General features: G+C 40.2%; 1 protein-coding gene across 5 annotated transcripts in view; it reads right to left on the bottom strand.

Annotated features, from left to right (window-relative positions):
* Positions 1 to 21897, bottom strand: part of kcnh7 (potassium channel, voltage gated eag related subfamily H, member 7) — a 130362-nt gene that overhangs the window by 65483 nt on the left and 42982 nt on the right. For all 5 annotated transcript variants that reach the window (XM_049479147.1, XM_049479145.1, XM_049479146.1 and 2 more), the window contains exon 3: positions 2253 to 2408. In XM_049479147.1, coding sequence (XP_049335104.1) covers positions 2253 to 2408 — 156 coding nt within the window. The remainder of the gene's footprint in view (positions 1 to 2252; positions 2409 to 21897) is intronic.

Below are 21897 nucleotides of genomic sequence, written 5' to 3'. Positions count from 1 at the left end.
TGCTGGCATGAGTGGATCAGATACAGCAGTGCTGCTGGAGTTTTTAAACACTGCGTTCACTCACTGTCCTCCAATCTATTAGACACTCCTATCAAGCTGCACCACCTTATAGACAGTGCTTATAGGTAGCTAACTGCTGACAGGACGGTGCCTACAGGTCACTGCCGACAGCATGATGCCTACAGGTTGCTGCTGACAGGTAGCTGACAACAGGAAGATGCCTACAGGTCACGGCTGACAGGATGATACCTACAGGACGATGGCTACAGGTCACTGCTGGCAAAACAATATCTACAGCTCACTGCAGACAAGACGATGCCTACAGGACACTACCAACATGATGTTGCTTAAAGGTCACTGCCGATAGGATGATGCATACAGGGTGATGCCTACAGGTCACTGCCAGCAGGTCGAAGCCTACGGGTCACTGCCGACAGGATGATGTCTACGGGTTGCTGCCGACAGGATGATGCCTACAGGACGATGCCTACAGGTCACTGCCGACAGGATGATGTCTACGGGTTGCTGCCGACAGGATGATGCCTACAGGACGATACCTACAGGTCACTGCCAGCAGGACGAAGCCTACGGGTTGCTGCCGACAGGCTGATGCCTACAGGTCACTGCCGACAGGACGAAGCCTACGGGTCGCTGCCGACAAAATGATGCCTACAGGTCACTGCCGACAGGACGAAGCCTACGGGTCGCTGCCGACAGGCTGATGCCTACAGGTCACTGCCGACAGGACTAAGCCTATGGGTCGCTGCCGACAGTATGATTCCTACAGGTCACTGCTGACATTATGATGGCTTCAGGTTGCTGCTGACAGGATGATGCCTACAGGACGATGCCTACAGGTCAGTGCTGGCAGGGTGATGCCTACAGCTCACTGCTGACAAGACGATGCCTACAGGTCACTGCTGACAGCACGATGCTTATAGGTCACTGTCCATAGGACACTGCCTACAGATCGCTGCCGACAGGACGGTGCCTTCAGGTCGCTGTCGACAAGGATTATGCCTACAGGACGATGCCTACAAGTCATTGCCAACAGGTTGTTGCCTAAAGGTCACTGCCAGCATGATGATGCCTACAGGTTGCTGCTGATAAGATGATGCCTAAAGGTCGCTGCCAACAGGACGATGCTTACAGGTCAATGCTGGCAGGACGGTTGCTACAGGTCACAGCCGACGGGACAATGCCTACAGGACAATACCTACAGGTCACCGCTGACAGGACAATGCCTTCAAGTCACTGCCAGCATGTCAATGCCTACAGGACGCTGCTGATAGGATGATGCCAAAAGGTCACTGCCAACAGAACGATGCATACAGGTCACTACCGATGGGAAGATGCCTACAGGTCACTGCCGACATGCAGATGCCTTCAGGTCACTGCTGACAGGACGATGCCTATGAGTCGCTACCGATAGGCTAATGCCTACAGGTCACTGCATTTGTTTTGGCCATTCTATAGAGCATTGTGGTGGTTTTTATATTATTTACATGAATAAATACTGTATATAACAATAAAAATAATGGTAATGATTATAATCTTTCTCTCTCTCTCTCATTCTCTTTTTCTTGGCCACTCCCTGATTCTGCTCTTCCCTTCACAACTCCTCCTCCTGTATAACACCCCCACCCACCCCAAACACCACCACCACCCGCCACTCTACACACACCCCTATCCGGCAGCAATTAAAACCAGCACTTTCTGGAAATTCTAACAACTTAAAAGGATAAAAGAGGAAGGAGAGGAGTGGGGGGGGCTGAAAAAGGAGAAAACTGTAGCAAGATTAAATGTTGCCTTTTATACGTACTGTTGTTCACTGAGTATGAAAGCAGAGATGAAAGAAGAGGAGAGAAATGGACAAGAGAAAAATATAGGAGGGGAAAAAAGGAGGAGTGAACAGAATAAAAGAAAAGGACAAAAGAGAAGCAAAGAAAAGTGCAGAGAAGCAAAAAGAAGATAACCAAAGAGAAGTGAAGAGAAGCAAAGAGAATCGAGGAGAAGATAAGCGAAGAGAAAATAAAGAGATATGAAAAGAAGATTAGAGAGTAGAGAAGAGAAGATAAGAGAAGCAAAGAGAAGTGAAGAGAAGATAAGCAAAGAGATATGAAGAAAAGAGAAGCAAAGAAAAGCAAAGAGTAGAGAAGAGAAGAGAAGAGACGAAAGGAAAAGAGAGGCAAAAGGAAGAGAGGCAAAAAGAAGAGAAGAGAGGCAAAAAGAAGAGAAGAGAAGAGTCTCACTGTTCTGGGGTTTAGATGGTGAAGTGTGGTTGAGATGTTCCAGAGACTCCATGCTGCCCTCCTCCAGGACATAGTCGAAGCTGAGTATGAACATGATGACCACGCCCTCCTCGTTCTTCACTGGGATGATATGGGTGTTACACAGGAAATCAGAACCTGCAGGTGGAAGCACACATTCAACATTTTATCAGGGGGCATAATAGCAGTGATACAGTTTTTAGCTGTATGTTTACAGCCTCTGTTACATAAAACCCAAAAACTACATTTTCAGGAAATATTACGGCCCAATTAACCTCAGTTAGTCTTTCAAAACGTCAAACAAAAAAATCTAAATCATCAGTGTGGCCTGTGTTTGGTCACCCTAACCATTGTAAAAGCTCTATTTGATACATTTTTTTATTCTTTGACAAAGTCAAGATATATCACAAACTGTAATAAGAAAATGTCAGCTGTATCAAATATCCAAGCTTTATACATTTGCTGACTTTTCAAAGCTTGAGTTCTTCTGAGTAACTGTCTTACAATCTGAAAATAAAAGCAACCAATGCCCACAATGCGAAGAGAAAGCTTTATGAACATAGGCAAGTGTTTTAGTTTGTGGATTATTATCATGAAATGGCAGTTCAGGGGGACTGTGGAGGTCAAGATGAGACCTGGAAGACCAAGAGATCTGGAAGCGAGAGAATTATGCTCATATGCTAATATCGCTGTCAGCATTTCGCATAGAATGTTGAGAAATCTCAAGAGAAACTCACAATTTTTCTCATCTTCTCCCCAATTTACTTGGCCCTATCACTAGCGATGCCCCAACACCAGGAGGGTGAAGACTAGATACATCTTCTTTTTGAACTGCTGCAGACATCACCCTTTGAAGTGATGTGGGGAGAGTGCACCATCTACCCACCCAGAGCAAGGGCAATTGTGCTCTCTCAGGGCTCCGTTAGCCGATGGCAAGCTACATCAACAGGATTCGAACCAGCGACCTCCTGATCATAGTGGCAGCGCTTAGCCCGATGGACCACTCGGAGCCCGTCCATAGTTTACTCTTAACCAGAAACAACCACCTACCTGGAGAACTAAAGGCAATAAAGGCAATGATTCATCATTTGGACAATTTTTAATAATCAATTTACTTAATTTCCTTGTTTTTGATCTGTGGAAGAAAACTTACATGCAAATGTTATTTTAACTACAGAAATTTAAAAATGAATGAATCAATAAAGTTATCCTTATATAGCACCTTTCTAGACATGCAAGGAGGCTTTACAGTCACATTTTACACTCATTTACTCATTTTACACTCTGCACTGTCCTTCTCACATCAGTTAGAAACAGCAGCCAATCACAAACAGCATACTCTCAACCAGAAGGCACTGAGGAGCTGAACCAGCACAGAGTGTTAATCCATATCTGGGCAAACAGTCATACACACACTTATACAACACAACACACAAACCAGGGCAATTTAGAGTATCTAATTTTTCTGGGAAATTTAAGTATCAAATTTGCTTGATCTCCATGTTTTTGGATCAAAACATCGTATTTTTTTAAATTAATTACAAATTAGACAAATCTAATTTGTTACTTCACAAAATTTTTCCAAGTATCAGCAAAAGCAAGAGGACTAAACCCACTATTCCATCATACATTATAAAGGTCATAAGATAAACCAATATTTCACTCTTAATTCATTATTTGGTATTTAATTCTTTCTGTGAAATGCTACAGAAATCACAAGATAAATAATGCATTTTGTTTGGAGGGCTTCCATATAAACTATTCAGTATGTCCATCTTATTTGACTCTCTGAGTGCTTCATATTTATTAGTGCATTTATTGTATTTTGACCCCTGATTTGCAGCTTTATGAAATAAATGTGTGCATGCATAGGTGCATGCATGTACGTGCATGTGTGTGTGTGTGCGTAAGGCTTATTGTGTTTGATAGCGTGTGCCTCTCTCCAGAGACTATGACTGAAGAGTAACCATGGCAACTAAAGGGCAAGTCGGCCCTTAAGGGAAATATATATGGTGTTTTGTGGTTCCTGCAGGTTCCTGCACTGAGTGAAGTTGGAGCCACAATTTTTCATTCTTTATCTTGAGGTCATGTGATAAAGCTTATTATGTTAAAATCACTGGTCAACAGTGAATTTGAACCAAGAATGGCCAGTTTGGAAACAGTTTAAATTAGAGGAGATTTCTCTGCCCAAATTAAATCCGAACAAAAGCAAACATTTAGCAGATGGTCGAATAACACAGATTCTTTTTTATATCAATAAAAAAGATCAATTTTATAAAACCAAATACCGACCCACTTATTACGACTCTCAATTTTAATAGTAATGCTCCCAAAACTAGGAGGGTGAAGACTAGCACATGCCTCCTCTGATACATGTGAAGTTAGACTCTGCCTCCTTATTAACTTTCGCTGATGCAGCACCACTACTTTTTAATTATTTTTTTAATTTAACCTTGAATTAAAAAAGGCAAGTCATTAAGAACGTATAATTAGTCTGCACTCTCTGAGGAAAGCACCGAATCCCCAGCTCTGATACATCAGCTAACAGACGCCTGTGCTGAGCAACATTACACTAGGAGTAAAGAGGGAGAGAACGCATCTACCCATCCACCCACCCAGAGAGCGCATGGCCTATTGGGCTCTTTCGGACTCTGGCTACTGATGCCAAACAGCATTCAGGTTTTCATTTATTTTGCCACTTGTTTGTTTTTAGCTTTAATCTAAATCTGATGTTTTGTGTCTTAGAATCCACTAAAGTGCTGCTGCTGCTGTAAGAAATCTAAAGAAAACCCCAATATGACCTAAAATAAATGACTCATTGATCAATATAAATTATTTGTCATTATTAGGTAATTTTTATCTGAATATTTTTAGTTGCTCAATATTTGTTGCATCCTAGTTTAAAACAGCTAAAAACATTTTGTAAAGTACAAATATCAAAGAGTAAATTATTCTGATGACCTGATATCATTTATTATGATCAGAACTATACTAGACTACAATGGTTTGTGAGGAATAACTGCATTAAACCATATTAAAGCTCAAAATTGAAACTGAAAGCCATGCAGAGTGAAACACCTCCCTCTTGACTAAGCCAAACCTCCATTTTTTTTTTTTAATATAATTTTATTTCAATTTTTTCCCATTTTCACCCCAATTTACACGGCCAATTACCCAACCCACTCACTAGGACTCCCCCTATCACTAGTGATGCCCCAACACACCAGGAGGGCAAAGACTAACACATGCTTCCTCCGATACATGTGAAGCCAGCCACCGCTTCTTTTCGAGCTGCTGCTGATGCAGCATTTCCGAGCAGCCAGCGCACTTGGAGGACAGTGCAGAGGCTTGCCTCCGGTACATCAGCTCACAGATGCCCTGTGCTGCAGACATCACCATTGGAGTGATGTGGGGAGAGAGCTGAGCACCGGCAGCTTGATGGCAAAGCTGCATGAGTGGGGGTTCGAACCTGTGACCTCCCGCTCATAGTGGCAGTGCTTTAGACCACTGGACCAACCTTCATTTTTTCTTAAATACATTTTACATATGAAGGTTTGATTTACCTTTCCTATCAGCATATGAGCTGATAGAGCCGATAGAGCTCTTAGAGTTTTCTCCAGGATATAACATTTCTTTAACTCCTAACTGGCCATCATGTCCCTGGCAGCCCAAACGTGTTATTACACACCCATTGTATCTGAAAAATAGCCCCATCCAGTTTGAAAAAAAAGTTCCTTTATTTGCTGATTAATACTTCCTGGTATGTATTTATTTTAGGGATGCGCAACAATAGCTGAACTATGACGATATCGGTTCATAATTGCTTCTTGTAGAACCATAGGTATCGGACGATGTAACCGATACTTCAAACTGATACTTTTGATTTACTTTACTTTATGTATTTATTATATGCTGGAAAAGGACCAAGCGATTCTGGCCATGCTACTACAATAGGCGGACACGGGTCAGGCTACTTTAAAAGCCATGATTTAAGCTAACTTTGATTTATTTTGATTTGTTTCAGTAGATCGGTTGTTTTATTTAACCTGTTAAATTAAAAGAAGAGGATTTAAAGCTGTGACCAGTCTATGTTAGCATAAGTTAGATAAATAAATATGAAAACTTTTCATTTTATTGTTTGCATACAGTTGGTTAAAAGCTAAAATATAAGGTAAATCAAGGTTACATTTGTTTCTAAAGTAAAACCATGGTGTCTAGTCTCTAAGTAAGTTGTGCAATGTGCAATAAAGGATATCCACACTGAAACCAGATTTCCCACATCGGTGCATCCCTAGTTAATTTCATCCTGTAGAAAATCTAAAGAAGATCTTTAGACAGCTGATTGGACGAGTCCATGGTTAGAAGAATCTGATCATTTATAAAGCTCGAAACAGTTCGTAATTACAACTGATTGTGTGCCACAGGCTGGATGTTTCAATTAAGATCTGAGCCTTTGCCATGCTTTAGGATTTAAACTCTTGCTCAGGCCAAAATTGTGATTTCACTGTTTAATTATGTATTTTGATGATAATGTATCAAAAATATATATGTTTTTACTTGAAAGACAGACAATAGGCCTGTGGTGTGAAAGGGCCTTAACAGTGGATTAGGATTAGCTGATACTATTGTTTTTAAATTACCAGCATACCAGCAAAAAAAAAATCAATACTGTTATAAAACATTGTCTCAGACATCAGTAGATTCATAAACACTCTAGGTCACGTTTCCTAGACAGGCATTAAGCCAAGTCTTAGATTATATTTTCATCTCAATTGAAAATTGCCATTAAAAATACAGATGCAGTGTTGAAGTCAAAATCACTAGTGCCCGAGTCCAAGTCAAGAACAAGACTGAGACACTGATTCTGAGTCAAGATCAAAGGCCCTATCAGACACCCTGCGCAAGGCGCGTCGCAATGCTCATTGCTATCTTATATCTGGTCAACAGTCTATTTTCACGCCTTGGTGATATTAATTCCATAACAATGTGGAGATAAAAATCTAATCTAATACAATAAAAGTAACACATCTACTTATATTGGTGATTAATATTGACTGAGTCAATATTAAATTAAAATGACTATCTCTGCCATTCTGGTGTTAAACCAGGGATTAAAATATATAGCCCTACCATAGATTAAAAAATGACACTACATACAGGGGTTGGACAATGAAACTGAAACACCTGGTTTAGACCACAATAATTTATTGTTCCGACGGACAGTTCTGGTGGAAACAGTAAAGTTGAGGTACACATTCTGCCGTGATTTGGGCAGCCGTGGTTTTATGTTTTTTGGATACAATCCATGTTAGCACCTGAACATCCCTTTCAGACAGTTTCCTCTTGCGTCCACAGTTAATCCTGTTGGATGTGGTTCATCCGTCTTGGTGGTATGCTGACATTACCCTGGATACCGTGGTTCTTGATACATCACAAAGACTTGCTGTCTTGGTCACAGATGCGCCAGCAAGACGTGCACCAACAATTTGTCCTCTTTTGAACTCTGGTATGTCTCCCATAATGTTGTATGTATTGCAATATTTAAGCAAAACTATGCTCTTATCCTGCTAATTGAACCTTCACACCCTGCTCTTACTGGTGCAATGTGCAATTAATGATAATTGTCCACCAGGCTGCTCCAATTTAGCCATGAAACCTCCCACACTAAAATGACAACTGTTTCAATTTCATTGTCCAACCCCTGTACATTAATACTAAGGATCTTCACAAACTTACAAAGGTTTTAGGAAATGCTTGTAATTTTTTAAATGTCCTTAATATGAGATTGCAAAGTTCTTAGCCTTAAGAACGCTTTGGGAAACGCACCCCTGTATTGTAGCTTTTTAAAGATGTTTCTCTTATCACCATAGTGAACAGTTCTGGCTTTCTAGGTTTTTCAACAAAGGCTCACTCAACACCACCAACCACTCTGACCGCCTCTGCTGATCTTTGCGACTGAAGAAAAAGAAGGAACAAAAAGCTTTCAGCATTAGAGAGAAAACACTCAGCGCAGCAGACATGACATATAATAGCTTCTGACCTACAGTCTTCACCACCTCCATCTCCTTCACTAACCACCGTGTCTCTGTGAAGTAAAGCCAACAGCTCTTGAACGAATGCAACATTTCCTGCCATGATTTTCCAGCCTTGTCATTATTCAGTGTGACGATTGCTGCCCCTGTGATTCAGCGTTTAGCGCGTGTGACTGGTTGTTGCATTTATAGCCATTTAGCTGAATCACTGGATCAATGGGAGAGCAGACGAGTGCAGTGTCTGAGAGACGAGGATAAGATATGAGATGGGAGCTGCTCTGCTCAAATGAACAGTCATAAATGTTGCAGGAACTGCCAGGTGAGAATCTGTGACAGCGTGTATGTACAGTATATATAAAATGGCATACAGCTCTGGAAAAAAATCAGAGACCACCTAAAAATTACGAGTTTCTTTGATTTTACCAAATTGAAAACCTCTGGAATATAATCAAGAGGAAGATGGATGATCACAAGCCATCAAACCAAGCTGAACTGCTTGATTTTTTTTTTTTACACCAGGAGTGGCATAAAGTTAATCAAAAGCAGTGTGTAAGACTGGTGGAGGAGAACATGATGCCAAGATGCATGAAAACCGTGATTAAAAAACAGGGTTGTTCAACCAAATATTAATTTCTGAACCCTTAAATCTTTATGAATATGAACCAGTTGTCTTTGCATTATTTGAGGTCTGAAAGCTCTGCATCTTTTTTGTATTTTCAGCCATTTCTCATTTTCTGCAAATAAAATGCTCTAAATTACAATATTTTTATTTGGAATTTGGGAGAAATGTTGTCTGTAGTTTATAGAATAAAACCCCCTGACATTTAAAACGAGGCATTAAGAACTTTAAAAGTGCACAAGAAGCTTATTAAAAAACACTGTTTACATCCCATAATGCTAGCTTTCAGCTCCGAGCGTCAAGCTGTAGAAGAGCAGAGGTGGGCTATTTAACAAAGAAAAGTACTTTTTATCATGTTTTACTACACCCAAAGTCAATTTTATACTGGAGGTATCCTTTAATGTCTAAGTATCTGGCAACACAAGTGAGTTCATCTCACAGTGAACATGTCTAAATTGTGCCCAGTAATGTCATTGTCCCTCTCTGTTGCAATGTGATTAGAGTTAGAGTTACAAGGTTCCAGATATCAATGGGGAGCAGGTCTGTAAATTTAGTGTTTTCGGTACAATTCTGGCCACTGGATATTCAGCATGGCACCTCATAGCAAAGAACTCTCTAAGGATGTGAGAAATAGAATTGCCTAGGCCTAGGCTATAAGTAAATTGAAACTACAGCTACAGCACGGTTGCCAAGGTCATGCAGCAGTTTTACATGACAGGTTACACTTGGCCACTTGGTTCTAGGCCTCATCAGGGCTGACCAAAGGAGTTGAGTCAACGTGTTCAGACATGGAAAACCTCTTCTAAAGGAACCTCTTCAGAAGGAAATCTCTTCTAAAGCTGATGCACATTGGTCTTTATTAGTAGCCCTTATGTTGACAGCCCAACATAATAATAACACAATATTAAGATCCTGCAACCGATGACCCTAATTTTCCTGAAACTTATTAACCTACTGTATCAACAGGACAATGCTCGTCCAAAACACTGCTGCTGCTGTCTCCTTAAAAACACCAATGCTATGTCACGGCCGGCCGCATTGCCAGATAGATATTTATTTTATGCATCATCAACACCCCGTCTCTAGGGCAAAATCTGCAGGAACCACAGGAATATTAATATAGATGCATAGGATACATTTTTACAGGAACCTTTTATTAGGAACCTCTACAACTCGCAACTAGCAATCTGTCATGATGCATTAGACTTTATTTTTGTATGTGTAGCTCAATAAATAATACATATCCCTACACTGTAAATGATTACTGAAATCATTCAGGCGATGAAGAAACATAAGGAATCATGTAGTAAATTAAAACAAAACAAAACAAACCATGAAGCATTTAAATGCTCTTAAATGAGGTGCTGTTAACTTGTGGTGTCTGATGCTGGTAACTCTGATAAACTTATCCTGTACAACAGAGGTATATTTTGGTCTTCCTGGAAAATTAAGAGAAATTAAGAATTCAAGTAATTAACTCTTGACAAGACACAGCTGTTAACTGAAAGCTGTTCCATGTGACTCTACCTCATGAAGCTGACTGAGACAATCCAGCCAAGATGTGCAAAACTGTCTTCTAAGCGAGATGAGTGTACTCACTATATGAGCCTTACACAGTTAACCTGAGCTATTTTTATCAGGCCCACATACACACACACACACACACACACACACACAGACACAAACCAATGTCAAAACCTAAAGCAATCAACATCTAACAGACAGAGACAGATGCACACACAGAAACACCTGTAAAAACATGGCAGCCATCTGTTTCCTAGAAAGCTAATCCTGAATAATCCAGTCAAACTGTGGGAGATGATAGGGTGTAAATCTTCACAAGACTCCTCAACAACTCAATCAGATTTAATTATGATTTCTTTATCAAACAACTAGCTACGATTCATAGGTCTGTTACGATAAAAAAATTGTGTTAAAAATGCATTTGTCCTAGAAATTATTTGGGTAAACAATAGTATTGTCATTTAAGGACCATAAAATTCCAATGACAAAAAAAAGAAAAAAAAAGAGTGTGTGTGTATATATATATATATATACATATAAAATAGCATAATAATGCTATATATATATATATACATATAAAATAGCATAATAATGCTATATATATATATATACATATAAAATAGCATAATAATGCAGTTACCGCCTGCTGCAGTCTACTGCATGTGTACGGAGTTGCAGTTACTGATGCACTAATCATTGCATGACGACTGGTGAAAAAAAAAAAAAGTTTTTTTTTTTTTATGTAAACAGAAACACAGTGGATAGATTGATAGATATGGTCAAGGTCATTTTTTATATATTTTATGGTAAGTTGATAATATAATTATCGTAACTGGCCAAACCATTCAATTGGTTAAACTGGCACTAATCAGATTGTATTAGTTTATTAGGGGATGTCTGTGAAAAAAAAAGGCATTTCACTGATAAAACCTTTACATCTGGGCAGCAATATAATTACAGTAGGATATCATAGCAGAGTCCGTTCATGAGGAGCCTGGCCTCTTCCGATTCATCTAATTACATGAAGAAATTATCTGTATATAGACATAAACTTCAATACCTCTCCCTTAAACTATGTATTAGTTTAAGAGTAATTTCATAAATCATTCAAAGCAGAGTCTGAAATATTTATTGTAGATTCTATATCATGTATAATAGATTTTGAATCATTTTTAGTATACTCTGAATCATTTATATCAGATTCTGAATCATTTATACTGAATAAAAAGTCATGGCAGGGATAAGTAGGACCTTATAAAAGGTAATCAGTTTCTTTATGCATTAGTTTAATGTATTAGTGCAGGTTTGGCAGGTTTTTTACACCCGTTACACCCGACATTGCAGTGCCAAGATATGTCACATTTATACAGTTTAACCGCTTCTCCTGCTGCTGTCATCATTGCTGCACTTATTTTTTATTTATTTATTTCATTTATTTATTTTTTTGTAACTATTTATTTATTTGATGGGCATCCCTTAATTTCATTTTTGAAAGGTGGCAACCCTAGATGAAACTCACCTTCGAACAGCGAAAGAGCTACAGCTTTGTGCGGTTAGCGACTAAAGCTAACTTTGCTCACATATATGCAAAGATTTAGGGACTACTGGTCAAATTGCATTTTTATGTAAAAAACAGCTATGGCTTTATCAAATTTATTTGAAGAATCAAATTTTTGCTATAATGTGATTTTAACAGGTAATCTCAGTAGATCGACATTTGCTCCTATCAGAAACTTGCAAAGAACTCTTTTATGAAAGCTGCATGTAAGATTAAAGCTCCACTAGGTAGGATTGAGATTTTGTGCTCATGGGCTCCCCCTACAGTTGTAGAGTGTAATAAATGTTTCAGGAGGATTAGTTTCTCTTTCTCGTTTTCTGGCTTTCACAGACATATTCAGTCTCTTTCCAGCTTCTGCCAGAGTGTCTGTATGTTAGTTTGAAAAGAATGAACCAGTAGTCCTTATAGAACTGTTAGAAATAAAGGTCGGAAAGCAGGTCGCAGTTCCCGCGAGCGTTGGTTGCGGCCGCCTCGGAAAACTGACAGAATCTGGTTTGAGCTCAGAGGAGCCCGGCACAGACTGTGTTTGCGTCAGTGTTGCCAACTTAGCGACTTTGTCGCTATATTTAGCGACTTTTCAGACCCTCTAGCGACTTTTTTGGTAAAAAAGCGACTAGGGACAAATCTAGCGAGTTTTTGTGGTGTTATTGGAGACTTTTGGCGACTCTGAGATGAACACACGCTCTTCAGTTACTGTCCTCCGCGCTGCAGCGGGCGCTGCCGTGAGCCCCGCCCCACACCACTCACAGTGCAGTCTGACTGTCAGAGCACACACACACCGCTCCACCAACACAATGCAAATGAATCGCGTGTGCCCACAGCCGCCGCAGGACTGACCCCGCTCTGTATTTACAGAGCAGAAGTATAAATATTAATGTGTCTTCAGTGTGACACGAACAGAAATCCCTTAATTTAACTCACACAGTCTCAGTCATTCACTCACCTCATTCACCACATAGCCTGTCACTCACCTCCTCCACAGTGTCTGCCTCTTTATAAAAAAGCAAAATATCTATTGAACCATTGAACAATTTGTCTATGATAGGTTTAAAAATAAGGAAAACTTAAGAAAACGTAAAACAAACAAACTAAAAAAAACTGAGAATAACAGTTCCGGCTAACTGCTGCTCTTATAATAGCATTTAAGAACATGGCAAAAAAATAATGTATGTAATTCACGTAAAAATGAAATTACTGTAAAAAAGTGACCTATTTAAGCAGAAGTTGTTTAACAGAAGTTGTTCATTTGTAACATTTCTAACACATTTATGGTGTTTTTTACTCACTTTTTTCTCTCCCACAACCCTAATCCTTTACAGCTTTAAAAACATGTATTATGCAAATTAGGCGATGACGTCATTTAGCGACTTCTAGCGACTTTTAGGACAGCCAATAGCTACTTTCCTTACTGGGGAGTTGGCAACACTGGTTTGCGTGTGAGACAGAGAAAGTAGGAGTGGGGTAACACTGTGTTCCCTGTGGCAGATTCAGTTGTCGCAATACGACAGGGTAGATCATCTAAACCAGTGTTTCTCAACCAGGGTGCCGCGGCACCCTGGGGTGCCGTCTGGCTTCATCGGGGGTGCCGTCAAAATATTGCGCCTCACGTGCATATTTCCTTTCCAGAGTCAGCTCGTGTCGGGGTGTGTCCCAATTCACAGGCAGCATACTCTGAAGGATGCGACCCACAGAGGCGGTGTATTACTGCGTAGCTGTGACGCAATCTGTCTTCGAATACAGCCTCTGAAGGATGCAGCCCCTAAATTGCGCGCTATTTTATTTCATATTCCGCCAGCAACACCCCTCGTTCTCACCTGAAGTACTGCGCCAGCACCCCCCCCACGTTCTCACCTGAAGTACTGCGCCAGCACCTCCCCCCCCCCCCCCCGTTCTCACCTGAAGTACTGCGCCAGCACCACACCCCCCCCCCACTTTTTTCACATGAGGTACTGCGACAGCACCACGCCCCCCCACCCCCCCCCCGTTCTCACCTGAAGTACTGCGACAGCACCCCCCCCCCACCTATACCCTTCCCCCCCCGTAAACTGGGGTGCCTTGACATCTCGCATATATTTAAAGTGTGTCTTTGTCGTGATAGAAAAAAGGTTGAGAAACGCTGATCTAAACTACACTTAAATATAGTATAATAGGTACTATAGCATTATCTCCAAGTTCTGACTCTTTTTTGAATGTGTTAACCTGGAACCGTCAGGGTGCATTTTTTTTGTTTCAGGGAGAAGCCCTTACTTGTTGTGACCTATACGGTATGTATTTTTTGCACTATAAGGCACACCTAAAATCCTTTATTTCTCCCAAAAATCGTCAGCGCCTTATGTATGAATTTAGCCAGTGAGCCACTTATACAGTAGTTTCAGTTTAGTTCTCTAGCAGCATTAGCATTAGCCGCTAAGCGAACTAAGCGCTCTTTAGCCATTCAGAGGTGAGTATTATCTGCCTGTAGCCTAATGCTAACCCTGTATTAGCTGTGTATATTAACATCCAGTGCTTATTTGACTTTAAAAGAAAATGTTTTTTTCAAGTATCAGAGTTTTGTTTACTTAGCTTTACTTAGCTTAGCTTTACAGGTCTCGTCATCCAGTGGCGAGACCAGCTGAAATAGTAGCAAAACATTGCAACCCCCTTGTTCCTCACTGATGTCGCAATAATGCGTCTTATAATCCAGTGCACCTTACGTGCACTTACGTATGAAAATAGACCAGAAAATAGACGTTCATTGACAGTGCGCCTTATAATCCATATAATACATCTTCTATACATATATATCTGTGGGCTGATAATAAGGTGTGTTTATGAGTTACTTTTTGATTTTACCAAATTGAAAACCTCAAATATATTCAAGAGGAAGATGGATGATCATAAGCCATCAAATCAAGATGAACTGCTTGAATTTTTGCACCAGGAGTGGCATAAATTTATCTAAAAGCATTGTGTAAGACTGGTGGAGGAGAACATGCCAAGATGCATGAAAACTGTGATTAAAAACCAGAGTTAATCCATTAAATCTTTATGAATATAAACTTGTTTTCTTTGCATTATTTGAGCTCTGCATCTTTTTTTGTTATTTCAGCCTTTTCTTATTTTCTGCAAATGAATGCTCTAAATTATTATATTTACCTATAAATAGCAAAATCAGATAAACTGATTTAGAAACTAAAGTGGTCTCTTATTTTTTTTTCAGAGCTTTATAATGTATAATGTAAATAATAGTGGCTAAATATATACTGTATATGGTGCATATTATATATACACTACACACACGTGTATAAATACGTATAAAACATGCTTAGCATGCATTTCACACCACCGGCACATGATGTATTCTACTGTCAGCAGGAAAACAAACGTTAATTACAGCTGCATATAGAAAAGGTTAATGCCAGCTGCACATATAGAACTAGGCAGATCTGGACAGACCTACTCAACGTGTTCTTTAGATTAGTAGTAATACTGGTATAAATAATCCGCAGAGTAAAGTGCAGCAGCAGTACTGCTGACAACGGAGCCCAGGGTCCGCTGTGTGGAGCATAAAAACAAATATGATATATACAAGAGCACACTAATTTAGATCATCCCTCTCTCTCTCTCTCTCTCTCTCTCTCTCTGTGGATGATGAATGTGGTGAGAGGAGCAGGTATGTGCCAGGGTAAGCAGTATCAGGCCCTCCACTACATCACTGTCAGCACACACACACTCTGCCATACATCCTGCAACAAACACCATCCACCAGGCTTTTTCACACACAGAGACAGGCAGAGAGGACCAGGAGAGAGAGGTTTCCTCATCCAGCACCACTTCTCCCTCTCCTCTGACGCTGTGTCGTACATTTACACAGCGTTCCGGAGAACTCTCACATGAGCAGACTGGAGGGGGTAGCACAAAATCAGTTCTCCCACATTCAGCAATTTAACTAGAGTTTAATTCCTGCAGATTCAAAATGCAATGAAATAAAAATTTCTGTCGAAAAAGCAAACACAATTTAATTGGCCAAAGGACAAGTATCAAATTACAAATAGCACCATGTTTGCATGGCTTTGCAGGTTTATATATTTATGTACTTATCATTTATATTATACAGCTCTGGAAAGAATTAAGAGGCCGCTTCAGTTTCTGAATCAGTTTCTCTGATTTTGCTATTTATAGGTAAATGTTTGAGTACAATTAACATTGTTGTTTTATTCTATAAACTACAGACAACATTTCTCCCAAATTCCAAATAGAAATATTATCATTTAGAGCATTTATTTGCAGAAAATGAGAGATAGCTAAAATAACAAAAAGACGCAAAATAATGCAAAGTAAACAAGTTCAAATTCATAAGGTTTTTAAAAGTTCAGAAATCAATATTCGGTGTAATAACCCTGGTTTCTAATCACAGTTTTCATGTATCTTGGCATGTTCTCCTCCACCAGTCTTACACACTGCTTTTGGATACCTTTATGCCACTCCTGGTGCAAAAATTTAGGCAGTTCAGCTTGGTTTGATGGCTTGTGATCATCCATCTTTCTCTTGATTACTTTCCTGAGGTTTTCAACTCACTAAATTGAAACTCATTATTTTGAAGTGGTCTCTTTTTTTCTCCAGAGCTATATGTATTATTTACACAACTGCATGAATTAAATAGGCTAAATGTAAAACTATAATTAAAAAATATCTGAATCACTTAAGTTGTTTAAATCACTTAGTCACCTGTTTTAATATCCCATCAGACAAACCAACAGAGCACAATATATGTACTTCAGCCGTGCTACTGTACACATGAATTTACTTCAGCACTGCAGGTCTACTTATGAATTTACTTCAGCACTGCAGTTCTACTTATGAATTTACTTCAGCAGTGCTATTCTAACCATATATTAATTCCGCAGTGCTGTTCTATTCATGCATATACTTTAGCAGTGCTATTCTAATCATATATTTACCTCAGCAGGGCTATTCTACTTTTGAATTTACCTCAGCAGTGCTATTTTACTCATGAATTTACTTCAGCAGCGCTATTCTATTCATGCATTTACCTCAGCAGGTCTTTTCTTCTCATAAATTTACCTCAGCAGTACTATTCTAATCATGAATTTATTCAGCAGGGCTATTCTAATCATGAATGTATTTTAGTACTATTCTAATCATGAATGTATTCAGCAGGGCTAATCTAATCATGAATCTACTTCAGCAGTGCTATTCTAATCATGAATCTACTTCAGCAGGGCTATTCTAATCATGAATGTACTTCAGTACTATTCTAATCATGAGTTTACTTTAGCAGTGCTATTCTAATCAGGAATGTACTCTAGCAGTGCTATTCTAATCATGAATTTACTTAAGCAGTGCAATTTTAATTATGAAATAAGTTAAACAAACCTGTTTAAATCATAAATTCACATGACCAAGGCTATTTTACTCATGAATTTAATTCAGCAGTGCTATTTTACTTATACATTTACTTTAGCAATGCTATTTTACTTATGAATGTACCTTAGGAGGCCTATTCTAATCACTAAATACCTTTGTAAATGACATACAATAATGTGACATTTGTGACATCTAAAAGGGATCATCTGTTCCATATCCACAATTTCTGCTTCTTCTCTTCATTCCTCCTGCTCTGTGTTCTTCTATGGTAGGACATGATAATAAGGAATAGAGAGGGACGAGAGGAGCAGTAGTTAAAGTTTCTAGATCCACCCACTGAGCAAAATGAGCAACTCGATCCGATTATACCAAGAATGTGCAGTAAAATAATCGTTCATTAATCATAATCAAGGTATAATGCACAATTAATTAATAGTACTACTTATTTGAGTTTATTTCACTCAGCACTAGACATCTAGATATCTGAGAAATAAACACAGGTCCAGAAAACGCTACTTTCTTTCTCTTTCTCTCTCCCTCTCTCTTTCTCTCTCTCTTTCTTTCTCTGCCCATCTGCACTTTAGCAGTGATCACTCCTTCGCAGCCCTGCACTGGCACGTTCTGCTACTGTATGAAGTCAGCCAGCTCAGGCATTCTGAGGGTCTGTGGTTTTCCTCAGCTGGACTGGGCCGGGATTTAGAAGAGTGCTGCAGCGCAGGGGAGATTAATGAACAGACTAATATCTGTTTTAGAGCGGGGCGCTTATGGAGTGCAACAGACTGTCGACTTCAATTCCACACCGGCTGCACTGGTTAGCTTTGTTATTTGAGCTGAAAGGCCGTTCGGAAACTGTCCAGGGAATCCCTGGTGGTGCACACGCGCGCATGTGTGTGTGTGTTAGTGTTTGTGTGTGTGTTTAAGTGTGTGTGTTAGTGGGTGACAGTGTGTATAGTTGTGTGTGTGTGCACAAGAGAAGAGAAGCTTAAGAGCTTAGCTCTGTGGGGCTAAATAATTACTTTAACTACTTAAATTTCATGCAGCACTGGTGTTGGTATAAGCGCAGTAAATAGCTGCTGAATGCAATGGAAAAACAAGACAAGCATCACACATTCACACGCGGCTTCTGTCACCCTAATCAGAGCTTCATTATGGAAGCAACAGGTTGGACTGAGAATAGTAAACACAGCTATTCTCATGCATTTATACTTGATGCATTATGTGGTCCATGACAACTCACTGATTTACTTTTTTTATTTAATCACAATAAAATAATACAACCTCAAATAAGATAAAGCAGGAAAAGTATGAAAACATGTTATTAAAGTGGCAGTCTGTATTATTTTGTTTCTAAACTGAAAGCAAAAGCATTTCTGAGTGGAGAAGGGATAAAATATTGTGTTTTACCAGTGTGCTGGAATGACTATCCCTGCTAAGCAAGTGTCTTTACGCACTTACATCACATGTACAGCCTGTAAAAGAGGATCCGGTTCAGTTTTACTGAACGCGAGCGGCTGGTGGAGCAATGGAGGCTTCAGATAGGTAAACTCAGACCTCAGTAGCTCATTCACTCATAGCAAAAACTAGGAAACGAAGGAGTGAATTGTCTGACTGAGCGTGCTCTCTCTCTCTTTCAGTCTCTAACTGAACATAACCTGGAATCAGATTTATTCGCACCGAAAGGAGACCGCATCACACCCGCCCAGTTTAAAATGATTCCTCCGCATGCTCGGTGCAATTACTCATTCTCACCAGAGAGGGCCCTAAATGCAAAACCTTCGGACATCAGCTTTAAATTTAAAATAAACAAATGTTGTATTTCTTAAGTTTACTATATATTTTACATCATAGTTGAAACTGAAACTGAACACAATGAAAACTTGTGGCTGAAGGATGAATTCTGAAATCAAACATTTGGATTTCGCAGTTTTCGCTATTTTCACCATTGAATAAATTGCATTGCTTGAATTTTTTTTTTCAAAGAGAACAAGTTAAAAACCTCCATTTAAATATATGTATTAAAAATGTATCCTGTCTAATATTCCAGTAAATATACCAACCAATATTACCTCAGCAGTGCTTTTTTAATCATCCATTTATTTTAGCAGTAAAGTTCTAAGCATAGTTTTAGCAAGATAGCTATTAGTGCTGGGTGGTACACCGCTTCAGGGTACCACTCCCGGTATACAAATTTTAATTTCCCACACGGTATGCATTTTTAAGATACTGACATACCCCCAAGGAGCACTGCTGTCACACCTTAGCCCATGTCTTTCCTGTGTCTTTCCTTTTTTCTGGTCCTTTTTGCTCCTGTCCTCTTTTCTCTTGTTTTGTTTTCCTTCCCATGTGCTCCACTAGCACATGACCTTGTGTTTTGTCTCTTAGCCCAGTTAGCATAACAAGCTAGCACAGGACTGGAGTGAGGGTAGCTGAGCTTTGTGAAGTCAAACACTTGTCTCATTTGATATAAGAGCAGCTTAAAATCAGTCCTGGGTGCGGACTCATTTATTCACAACAAGTAATTAAACACCCTAAAAAATTGATTTAAGGTGCGAAGACACCTATAGCCCTTTTGAATGAACAGTATTTTTTGTACTGTAAATCTTTTAATTTTCCCAAAAATGTACAGTGCGCCTTATAATCCAGTAAATTTTACCAGTCAGGTTCTAAGGAGCAGTAAAGCCAGTTTCTCCAGCGCTAAGGCTGAGTGCAGTAAAGGATTAGCCGCTAACTGCAGCGCTAGCTCTTTCTCTGTACAGAGGTGAGTATATCAGACTGTAGTCTGCACGTTAAGTGTTAAAACAAGCTACATGTGAAGATCTGCCAGCTAATAGCTCCCTGGGTTCCAGGAACACTTAGGTGTGTAAAGACCACCGCGTGTAAAGACCACCGCGTGTAAAGACCACCGCGGGTAAAGACCAACGTGGGTAAAGACCTGCGAGTCTACCTGCGCGAGTCCACCGACAAGGCAGCCCGTCCCACTGCTTTCTAAAATGTGCTCCCATCACATTCCTGTTATCTCCGGTACTCACAGAAGGCAAAAAAACACACACAGGCGCCAGGACCATACTAACCTGTGGCCACTAAAACAAACCACGCCCACTACTACCTCATTCTCTGTTGGGCTATGGAACTGCCAGTCGGCTGTTAACAAAGCAGACTTTATCGCTTCTTATGCAAATCATCTGGCCTTACACCTGCTGGCCCTGACTGAAACTTGGATCAAACCTGAAAACACCGTTACTCCGGCGGCTCTTTCCAATAATTACTCCTTCTCCCATACTTCTCGTCTCTCTGGACGAGGAGGTGGAACTGGCCTATTAATCGCTAATGGCTTAAAACATACTCCACTACTACCTGCAAACTCATACAGTTCATTTGAGTATCATGCCACACTGGTTAATACTCCAGCAAAACTTGCCATTATTGTTCTCTACCGTCCTCCTGGACAAATGGGCGAATTCACGCATGAACTTGACATGCTACTGTCTTCTATCCCTGAGCAAGATTGTCCCATGCTCATTCTAGGGGATATGAACATCCACAACGACAGTACCAACTTTACAGACTTCTCATCCCTCATGCAGTCTTTCGATCTGGAGCAGGTCCCCAGCCCTCCAACACATAAAGCTGGCAAACATCTAGACCTGATTTTCACTCGTAACTGTGACACCGAGTCTTTAACTGTCACTCCTTTGCACCTTTTTCATATTTCGAACAAACCCACGGCTACTCCTACGATGGTCTCGTTCCGCCGAAATTTACGAGATATCTCAGCAGACCAGTTCTCCTCGCTGGTGACTGACAACATGCCCCCACCAGGCTCATTTTCATCACTCAATGTAAATGATGCCACTGACACTCTCTGCTCCACACTAAGCTCCTGTTTGGACAACCTCTGTCCTCTTACATCTCGAGCCATTAGCTCTAGCAAACCGCAGCCATGGCTAAAAAATAACTCACTGAGGGAACTACGTTCCAAACTCCAAGCTGCCGAAAGACAATGGCATAAAAACCAAAAACAAGCAGACCTAAAAAACTACCAACTGCTCCTGGCTTCCTTCTCAGCCACCATCACGACTGCTAAAGCTGAATTTTATCACAATAAATTCAGCTCCCTCACAGACTCCCGGAAACTATTTGCTACTTTCAAATCACTACTGAACCCTCCTCCTTCTCCCCCGGCTACATGCCTTACTGCTGAAACACTTGCATCATTCTTTACTGGAAAAGTGGCAGCTATCAGCAACCAGTTTACTGATGTAACATGTAGCAGTCCTACTACATGCTCTGCAGCCCGGTGTCCCTCCACCGAAGGCGTTGTGCTCGCCTCGTTCACTTCTCTCACTGAGAACGAGACACTGGCTCTCCTAACACGTAGCCGTCCTACTACGTGTCCGCTTGACCCAATTCCCTCAAACTTACTACAAACCATCGCACCTGCAATCATTCCGGCTATCACTCACACGATCAATGCCTCTTTAACTTCTGGTGTTTTCCCAACTGCTTTCAAACAAGCCCATGTGACAC

Source organism: Astyanax mexicanus, chromosome 5 (genome assembly GCF_023375975.1).
Source record: "Astyanax mexicanus isolate ESR-SI-001 chromosome 5, AstMex3_surface, whole genome shotgun sequence".
NCBI classification, from domain to species: Eukaryota; Metazoa; Chordata; class Actinopteri; order Characiformes; family Acestrorhamphidae; genus Astyanax; species Astyanax mexicanus.
The sequence above is the reverse complement of the archived record's forward strand: the minus strand, read 5'-3'. Positions and strand labels throughout refer to the sequence as shown.